This window comes from Schistocerca gregaria, chromosome 3 (genome assembly GCF_023897955.1).
Source record: "Schistocerca gregaria isolate iqSchGreg1 chromosome 3, iqSchGreg1.2, whole genome shotgun sequence".
Taxonomy (NCBI): Eukaryota; Metazoa; Arthropoda; class Insecta; order Orthoptera; family Acrididae; genus Schistocerca; species Schistocerca gregaria.
In genome coordinates this window covers 569,151,378-569,162,190 of record NC_064922.1, presented here as the reverse complement: position 1 = coordinate 569,162,190, position 10,813 = coordinate 569,151,378, and the positions used below count along the sequence as shown (strand labels likewise).

Sequence of the window (10,813 nt, the reverse complement as noted above, 5' to 3'; positions counted from 1 at the left end):
GAATCAGTACACAAAGAAGTGGGATATGGAAATACTAAGGAAAAAACAGAAATACCGGAAGTTCTCTGAGGGTATGGATGTTGCAATGAAGAGTAGTTCAACTTCCACGTATCATAGTGCGCCACGAGAGATACTCTCCAAAGCTTCAGGTGTTTTTCGCATTTTACCGAGAACACAGTTAGAAAACATCTTTCTTGTGCACAAAACAGTTTGCAGAAATCACGAGCCTCGATCTGGCTTTTCCCAAAATTGCGATAAGGTTCATTCTTTTGAAACTGAGTACTTGGTATTCTTATGTGTAACATGAAATTCATCCCAAATTATTATCTTCCTTCATATAGAAGACATACTGACTATTTATAAAGAGCGATATAAAACGACTAATACCTGACGACCTTCATAAAACGAGTTTCAAACGAAACTCGTAGAGTCACTAATACTCCCCATACTTGAATATGGTGGTGCTATTCTCCTAGGACTTTGGTAAGAGGGTTTATGCGGGCACGAACTGGCAATGAATGGCTCTGTACAATACAATTAGGACATACGCCATTTCGACCATATCATACCTGCATATGAGCAGTGAGCATTGTTACGCGCCTTAAAGAGTAGAGACTTTGAAACCCGGTGTTTGCACCATCGTCTTCCCGGTCGTTGCACTCCCTCTTCTTTATCTTCAACGCTTACACTATTACCTGAATCGCTCAGCTGAAACACTCATTCACAACAAAGTAAAACTCTCTCTGTGCCGTTGCGTAAAACTGCAATTTTGTCTAATTGTTTTCTGTTCCAGGAGCTCGACCTTGGAATATTCTTCCTCAAAATGTCACAAAAATCAAATCAAGTTTAAACTTCAAAATACAGTTAACGGCCCACCTTCTATCACAATAGTTATCTCTGCTACATAGAGGTCTCTTCCATATGATGGCCTATAGCTCACCCTCTTTAGCTCCCCTCGCCCAAAACTTAGCCATACCCCTTGTGGATATATCACTTAAAGATCAGTTCTTTATGGACCCAGCAGAACTGTTAATAATTGCTCCACAGGGTCTTTTCGTTCGTCTGTCTTTGTTTGCCTGTCAGTCCGATTACTACGCTGGTTTGGCATGTTTCAGATTTTTTAATGACGTGTTCAAAATACTGTTTAACACACTTTCTAAATAAAACAAATTTTTATTAAGATTGTTTACTCAGTGTTTAAAACTTTACGTTGTAATGTATTTTTACTCGACTACAGGAAAGCGACGGAGCGTTTATAGTATCATTTTAGCACTCAATGTATGTTTGTATGTGACTATGTTCATCTGTGTTCATCAAGTGTGAAAATCGCTCACGAATGTCTCATGCCTCCTCCTTATCCGAGCCTCCAAGTTGTGAACAAACCAAGCCAGTATCTGAGGATCACGATGGAAAGTCGTTTGCACCGTTCCTTCTTCTAAAATCTCTTATGGATTATCTACATCTACATCCCTACCGGTTCTAGGCGCTACAGCCTGTAACCGCGGGACCGATCCGGTCGCAGGTTCGAATCCTGCCTCGGGGATGGATGTGTGGGATGTCCTTAGGTTTAAGTAGTTCTAAGTTCTAGGGGACTAATGACCACAGCAGTTGAGTCCCATAGTGCTTATAGCCATTTTTTTGGTACGGATTCTACACTTCTTCTACCCTTCTTGTAGGTAGGTGTGAGCTGTGCTTTTTTCCAAGGTTTTGTTCCAGGAACCTACGATACATTATAGGTAGAAGACGGGCTAATTCAGCTGCAGAGTAATTATAGAATCTGTTAGGGATTCCTCCACCGCTGACGGTAATGCTTATTTTATTCCCTTTTACAGTGTTTTTTTCTTTTTTCTCTTTTTTGTGTCATCAGTCTTCTGACTGGTTTGATGCGGACCGCCACTAATTCCTCACCTGTGCTAACCTCTTCACCTCAGAGTAGCACTTGCAACCTACATCCTCAATTATTTGCTGAATATATTCCAATCTTTATCTTCCTCTACAGTTTATACCCTCTACAGTTCCCTGTAGTACCATGGAAATCATTCCCTCATGGCCTAACAAATGTCCTATCATACTTCTCTTTATCAGTGTTTCCCATATATTCCTATCCTCTCCGATTCTGTGTAGAACTTCCTCATTCCTTACCTTATCAGTCCACCTAATTTTCAACATTCGTCTGTAGCACCACGTCTCAAATGCTTCACTTGTGTTCTGTTCCGGTTTTCGCACAGTCCAACTTTCACTTCCATACAATGCTGTACTCCAGACGCACATTATCGGAAATTTCTTCCTGAAATTGACGCCGATCTTTGTTACTAGTAGACTTCTCTTGGCCCAGAACGCCCTTTTCGCCATTGGTAGTCTGCATTTGATGTCCTCCTTGGTCGTCCACTCTTATTATTCCCTCTTGGCTGTTGTACATATTGTATATGACCCGTATCTCCCTATAGCTTACCCCCACTTTTATCAGAATTTTGAAAATCTTGCACCACTTTACATTGTCGAAGGCTGTTTCCACGTCGACAAATCCCATGAACGTGTCTTTATTTTTCTTTAGTCTTAACAAAAACGTTAAAATTACCTGTCTCGTCCCTTTTACCTATCCTAAAGCCAAACTGATCGTCATCTTGCGCATCCTCAGATTTCCTTTCCATTCTTCTGTATATTATTCTCGTAAACATCTTGGATGCATGTGCTGTTAAGCTGATTGTGCGGTAACTGTGCCACTTTTCAGCTCTTGCCGTCTTCGGAATTGCGTGGATGATGCTTTTCCAAAAGTCAGATGGTATGTCGCCAGACTCACACATTCTACACGTAAATCTGAATAGTCGTTACGTTGCCACTTCCTCCAATGATTTTAGAAATTCTGGTAGAATATCATCCATCCCTTCTGCCTTATTTGATCTTAAGTCCTCCAAAGCTCTTTTGAATTCCAATACTGTATCTCCTATCTCTTCCACTCCTGTTTCTTCTTCTATCACATTAGACAAGTCTTCCCCCTCATAGAGTCTTTCAATGTATTCTTTCCACCTACCGCTCTCTCCTCTGCATTTAACGCTGGAACTCCCGTTGGAATCTTAATGTTAATTTCGGCGTAGCTTCCCTACACTTCCTATTTATTTTATCCCTCAGGGACTTTTTTTCTCTGTTCCTGATTTTCCAGGAACATTTTTGTACGTCTTCCTTTCATCGATCTATTGAAGTATTTATTTATTTTGTTTCTTAGCATTTATCTTCTTTGTACCAAGGTTCTCCTTCCCGACTTCTGTGATGGCGCTTTTTAGAGAAGTGCATTCCTCGTCAACTGTACTGTTTACTGAGATATTCTTTATTGCTGTATGTATAGCCTTAGGGAACGTCAACCGTATCTAGTCATTCCTTATTAATTCCCTATCCCACTTCTTTGCGTATTGATACTTCCTGACTAATGTCTTAGATACTTCAGACTACTCTTCATCAGTACTATATTGTGGTCTGAGTCTATGTCTGCTCCTTGGTACGCCTTACAATCCAGTATCTCACTTCGGAATCTATGTCTGACCATGATCTAATCTAACTGAAATCTTCCCGTATCTTAAGGCCTTTTCCAAGTATACCTCCCCCTCTTGTGATTCTTGAATAGAGTATTCGTTATTAGCACCTGAAACTTGTTATAGAACTCAATTAGTCTTTCTCCTCTTTCATTCCTTGTGCCAAGCCCATATTCTCCTGCAACCTTTTTTCTACTCCTTCCCCTACAACTTCATTCCAGTCTCCAGTGACTATTAGATTTTCATATCCCTTTAAATACTGTACTACCGTTTTAAAATCCTCATACACATTCTCTATCTCTTCATCTTCTGCCACGACGGCCAGCCGAGCGGTCTAAGGCGCCTTGTCACGGTCCGGCGGCTTCCCCTCGGAGATTCGAGTCCTCCCTCGGGCATGGGTGTGTGTGTTGTCCATAGCCTAAGTTAGTTTAAGTGAGATTAAGTTGTGTGTGGGCTTGGGGACCGATGACGTCCGCAGTTTGGCCCATAAGACCTTACCACAACTTTCCAATTTTCTTCGTCCTGCCGGCCGCGGTGGTCTCGCGGTTCTAGGCGCGCAGTCCGAAACCGTGCTACTGCTACGGTCGCAGGTTCGAATCCTGCTTCGGGCATGGATGTGCGTGACGTCCTCAGGTTAGTTAGGTTTAAGTAGTTCTAAGTTCTAGGGGACTGATGACCACAGCAGTTGAGTCCCATAGTGCTCAGAGCCATTTGAACCATTTTTTTTCTTCGTCCTCTGCTTGCGACGTCGGTAAGGATACCTGAACTACCGTTGTCGGCGCTGGTTTGCTGTCGATTCTAGTGAGAACAATCTTATCACTGAACTGTTCACAGTAACACACTCTCTGCCCTACCTTCCTATTCATAGCGAATCCTAGTCCCGTTACACCACTTTCTGCTGCTGTTGATATTACCCTACACTCATCTGACCATAAATCCTTATCTTCTTTCTACTTCACTTCACTTACCCCTACTATATCTAGATGGAGCCATTGCATTTTCTTTTTCAGATTTTCTAGTTTCCCTACCACGTTCAATCTTCAGAATTCCACGCCCCCACTCGTAGAACGTTGATTGTTGACTCTTTTTCTCATGGTGTATCCCCCCACCCCAACGTGCACTCCCCTCCCGGAGATCCGAATGGGGGACTATTTTGTCAATTGTGAGATCATCATGACACTTCTTCAATTACAGGTCACATGTCCTGTGGATACACGTTACGTGACTTTAATGCAGTGGTTTCCATTGCCTTCTGCATCCTCATGCATCATTGCTGATTCTTCCGCCTTTTGGGGCAGTTTCCCACCCCTAGGACAAGAGAGTGCCTTGAACCTCTGTGCGCTCCTCCGCCTTCTTTTACAAGGCCGTTGGCAGAATGAGGAGTAACTTTTATGTGGGAAGTCTTCGGCCGCCAATGCTGATTATTAATCAAAGTTTAAGGAGGGGCGGGATTTGAATCCGAGACCGAAGACGTTTTGATAATGAATCGAAGATGCTACCCCTAGAACACAGGATGATTAAATTCGTGCATTTCTGATGGTTTGTGTTTGTGAAGGAACAAACATGCGGGCTATTTGCAAATGCCGTACCTTTAATACTGCCCATCTCTTTTGATGAATGGTCATACTATCCATAAAAGATTGTGCAAGCCTCGCGACATATATTTTACTTCACGTGTTGAAACACAAGTCGGCGATGTGACTGAGGTCATAGTTCGACCAAAGTGTGTAGTCACCTGTCGGGCCGATGAGCAGATGAGCGCCAGAGACCATAGGCTGGCGCAGCCGCCTGAAGAGTATGTATCTAACTACTTTTTTGTGTACTACCAAAACAAGTGCCAATCATGTGTCCAATCACTACAAAAGAAGAAACACATGAATGTCCATGCGATGAGTGAAGAATGGGGAAGGTTGTGTAGCAGCCTACTTTGTATTTGCTTATTTTCAAAAACCAAGAAATGTAGAGAGCTATTTGACAGATTTTTAAAAATTTAATTAAACTCGTCATAGTGCACCTTAAACGTAGTTATCGTTTTCAACCTGCTTCACAGAAAAATTGTAGTACATATAAGATATACTGTGGGTATTTTAGTGGTACTAACGAATCAAATTTAATTATTAAAAATTATAAGGTAAAGGTGAAGTGAGGGGAGGGGGGGGGGGGGGAAAGGGGGGAGTCCCACAGCTACTCACCAAATATCACTCATGTTGGACGATGTACCCAAAAAAAAAAAGTACGTCCCTTAGAACTACTCTTTGTAGGTAATGGTACGCTTGCTTAAATCTACTTAAAATGGAACACTGTATGTGAATTAATCAACGTTCCACTGAGATTCAGTAGCTAAGATACATAAGTTAATCGTGCCTCTATTGAAACACTAAGCTCGATAGACTACATTATTAATGAAGTGAAACATTCACATCTTCGGTGCCTCCGAACTTCCGTGACGAGGCACAATGTGACACTGTTGGCTACGGCCAGAATACCCGTACTCTCTGCTACGCTCATCAGAAAAATTAAGGGACGATGCCGCTCGGCACAGTGTAACTGCAAAACTTTACTACTGGACTCGAAGTAATTTTCTGTTCTTTTACAGTGTCAAATGAGCCTAAGTTAGGGTCACCAGTTGCGCCGCAACCCTCAAGGTAGGGTTAAACTTCTCACCATTCCAACGCCAATGACTGAAAGGCCCTTTAGTACTCCGACCAATTTCAGGAAGATTCCAAGATACGATTACCATGCTGGAATATGAACAGCGCCAACAGTTCATACCATCTCTTACTGCTAACCAACAACACGCGCAGGTAGTTCACCAAGTTTTGCACAGTCGTCTTTAATTGTTTTTATATTTTCCAGGAGGAGAATAAAATTTTTTGTTTGTAGTAGCCACAACAACAAAACACGAATACAATGTGAACAGGGAGAGAATTACAAACAACCATCACTCAGAAATCTATACGTAAACAAATGAGCCGGCCGGAGTGGCCGAGCGGTGCTAGGCGCTAAAGTCTGGAACCGCGCGACCGCTACGGTCGCAGGTTCGAATCCTGCCTCGGGCATGGATGTGTGTCCGTAGGTTAGTTAGGTTTAAGTAGTTGTAAGCTCTAGGGGACTGATGACCTGACCAGGTAAGTCCTATAGTGCTCAGTGCCATTTGAACCATTTAAACAAATGAAATTTATTGACATAAATTTACTCTAGCTCAATCTGTCACTTTTATCCTAGGCAATGTACAGTTACTCAAGAGGCTCACGCTGTGCTGTAAGGTAATTCTTTTTACCATCCAGGGTTTACAGCCAAGCAGAATTACGACCACAATGTAGGCCTTCTCATTGGCCGTTTCCTGCTCCTGCAAATAAGGCTCTGGGATGCTGGTGCTTCCTGACCTTGATTTTTAAGACTTTTTCTGCAGCAGACGACGGAAAACAACGGTCATCATAGGAAATCAAAGAACTTTAAGGGAACCATGGAACTCATTTATGAAGATTAGGGAATGACCTGCCCATTATCGTCAGTTAGACCAAAATCTGCTTACAGTTGCAAGAGGAAATGGGCTGTGACGGCCAGAAAAAGGCACAGGACCGACCAGGGAATAATGTGCAACACGAGTTGTCATAGGCAGTGTGTTCTGAGCAGGTTTTCACATACTCTATCTTGTCACATTAATGTCCCTCTAAAAATCCGGCAAAAATAACTTTCGTAGCGTGGACTGCTCCGAGGCGTGCAGGAAGAGGCTGCCTGGGTTTCCTAGTTGAAGATCCACGGCGCGTACAGCCCGATCTAGGTGGCTCCAAAGATTTTCCATTGGTCTAAGAACGTGGAGTTTGGAGATCAGATGAGCAAGGGAGACTCATCTTGGTGCTCTTTGAGGCACTAACGTACAGGGCGGCCTGAATGAGACGTTGCACTGTCGTGCCATCGTGCCAACGGAAAACAAGCAGCATCAAGGGGTGGGCATGTTCCAGAATAACAGAATGCACACTTCTTTTGATCTATCGTGCCGTCAATTATGACAAAATCACCCACGGAATGCCACAAAAATATTCTCCAGACCATAACGCTCCCCCGTCAAACCTTAATCCTTCTGAAGATTAATTCAGTGTGTTGGCCTTCAGACGCTTTACGCTGTACGTGCCACGGCTATCGGTCCGATAGAGCATAGGACGTGATGCAAATGAGAAAGTAACCTGACCGCCCGTACTGCACGTTCAGTTGCTGTACTGGCGTGAAAATTGCAGCCTTTATCACCGATTAACAGCAGTCAGCATGAGTGCATGAACCGGCGCTTGCTTAGGAGGCCGCAACGTTCGCTGAACGGTCGTTGAGGAGGCACTCTTGGTAGCTGCTTATTTCGTATTGGCGGTCAACAGCTGCACGCCCATTGTCCGTACACATGTCCGCAACTGTCTTTCACCACTGTCATTTATGGTCTGTGGTGCTTCATAGTTGCCTCGTCTCCGGTTTTGGATAGCGCTGTTTTCCCATGCACAGGAATGGACTACAGAGTCATCCGCTTCTGAAACGATTCAATGGTTCGCCCGAAAACCAGTGATCACGCTCTTTGGGACGTCAGACAAACTGCTCCGTTTCCACGTAACGACAACGACTGCCATGCTTCCCGCGTGTCCCCGACAAGCCTTACTTAGCCTCACGTGCTAGTGCTGTCACTTGTCTTCTTTGAGTGTTTATTCCACGTTTATGTCAAACATAGGCGGTGGTCATAGCGGACAGTATAGCGTATATGGATTTCATCGCCCATAAGAAACATTAGGGTTTAGCACCCATTGACAACGACGTAGAGACAGAGCCCAAGCGCGAGTTGGGGAAGGATGAGAAAAGAAATCGGCAGTACTCTTTCCAAAACATCCATACCGCCATTTACCTTGAGAGGTTTGGGACAATCAAGAAAAATATAGATCTGTCTGTCCGGGCAGGTACTTAAACAGAAAAGGAGATAAATGTCTAAACCGCTGTGTCACCTCACTAACAACAATCTAATTTCATTGCCGGTAGTAAGACTACTTAATCAGAGCACAGTAATCTGTAAGATCCTCTGTGGCAACAAACGGCAATTAAAGCAATCTTATCGGACACTTTGCTGATGTCCTTGGGTTACAAACCGCGATGTACTGATTCTATTCGCCGAGTAGACTACTGTGATTTTATTGCTTTGCTTTGAACCTGCGCTACAGCCACCGCGATGCAACTTGATTGGTCACTAATCATAGCGTTGTTGCTGCTCGCTTTCGCCACAGTCATCCAGGTAATGGTTTTCTCTTATCCATATTGATTGTAGGTCATTGCGAAAAAAATCGAAGATCAAGAGCGAAATACGGCCTTTATCATTTTCAAATCTTGAGTAGTACCTCCCTAATTTTAAATATCTTTTTATTATGTAGTGGAAAGTCTACTGTATTTAATGATATGTGTTTGTTTTCACTTGGTCAATATTAATGGTCAAATTATTAATATGTTCCGTTCCAACAAGTACTTTTTCTGATAAATGAGCAACTCATTTACTTCAGACAAATCTATCAATAACCAGAAGGTTGGTTTGAACGACATTTTCAAATTAATAAATTATTTCTTGAAGAGAAGAGAAAATGTCACAATGAATCTCTGGATAGCCTTTGAATCAACCATGGCTCTTTGTATTGGTAAACTGGCACTTATTTGTACTGTGTCATATAGAAGGTATTCCATGATGTTTATGTTACTGAACAGACTATTGTAATATATCACAACGAGTTGCAGCTAAAGACTTCTTGTGGCCAAATAATTACCGTATAAAACTTTAACAGATAAACTATAATAAGGGAATTGGAAATTGGCGGACTGATTATTTAATAAAAGCAGAGATTTAGTTTATTCTCTGCTCCTCGCTCCCAATAAGACACAAGTAGAAAGTACAAGGGCGTGCTGAAGAGTAATGCTTTTTAAGTTTCACTCTAAAAACTCTTCTAATATTTTTAAGAAAAAAACGTCATTAATAGTCAACATTATTATTCTTCGTGTCTACATTTCTTTTTTTGGTCATCAGTCTACCGACTGGTGTGATGTGCTCCGCCACGAATTCCTCTCCTATGAAAACCTCTTCATCTCAGATTGGCACTTGCAACCTACGTCCTCAATTATTTGCTACATGTATGCTAATCTCTGTGTTCCCCTAGAGTTTTTGCCATCTACAGCCCCCGCTAATTCCGTGGAAGTAAATCCCTCATGTCTTAACAGATGTCCTATCATCCCGTCCCTTTTCATTATTTGACGCGTGGCCGCTACGGTCGCAGGTTCGAATCCTGCCTCGGGCATGGATGTGTGTCATGTCCTTAGGTTAGTTAGGTTTAAGTAGTTCTAAGTTTTAGTGGACTGATGACTTCAGATGTTAAGTCCCATAGTGCTCAGAGCCATTTGAACCATCCTTGTCAGTGTTTTCCTCATATTCCTTTCCTCTCCGTCTCTATGCAGAAACGTCTCATTTCTTACTTTATCAGTCCACCTAGTTTTCAACATTCGTCTGTAGCACCACACCTAAAATGCTTCAATTCTGTTACTGTTTTCCCATAGTCCATGTTTCACTACAATACAACGCTGTACTCCAGACGTACATTCGAAGAAATTCCTTCCTCTAATTATGGCCTATGTTTGGTACTACTACACTTCTTTTTGGCCAGGAATGCTCTTTTGGCCATTGCTAGTCGGCTTTTGATGCGCTCCTTGCTCCGTCCGTTATTGGTTATTTTACTGCCTAGGTGACCATCAATCCTGATGTTAAGTGTCTCACTGTTCTCGTTTCTTCTACTTCCCATTACCTTCGTCTTTCTTCGGTTTACTCTCAACCCATATTCTGAACTCATTAGATTGTTTATTTTATTCAGTGGATCATTTGAATTATTATGGGTGGAGGTTATACTCAACAACCGAGCTAGGTTAATAATTGGCTCCTTTTACCGACCTCCTGACTCAGCAGCATTAGTGGCAAAACAACTGAGAAAAAATCTGGACTATATTTCACATAAATTTCCTCAGCATGTTATAGTCCTAGGAGGAGATTTCAATTTGCCAGATTTAGACTGGGACACTCAGATGTTTAGGATGGGTCGTAGGGACAGAGTGTCGAGTGACACTATACTGAGTGCACTATCCGAAAATTACCTCGAGCAATTACACAGAGAACCGACTCGTGCAGATAACATCTTGGACCTACTGATAACTACCAGACCCGGACTTTTCGGATCTGTAAGCGCAGAACAGGGAATCAGTGATCATAAGGCCATTGCAGCATCCCT

The 10,813-nt window shown here is 42.6% G+C and overlaps 1 protein-coding gene across 1 annotated transcript in view; it reads left to right on the top strand.

Moving 5' to 3' along the window:
• The first annotated feature begins 8,680 nt into the window (after positions 1–8,680).
• The window catches only part of LOC126354558 (fatty acyl-CoA hydrolase precursor, medium chain-like), an 86,159-nt gene continuing 84,026 nt past the window's right edge, over positions 8,681–10,813 (top strand). The window contains exon 1 of the mRNA XM_050004301.1: positions 8,681–8,790. Within this exon, the coding sequence (XP_049860258.1) occupies positions 8,728–8,790 (63 nt within the window). The 5' untranslated portion in view covers positions 8,681–8,727. The remainder of the gene's footprint in view (positions 8,791–10,813) is intronic.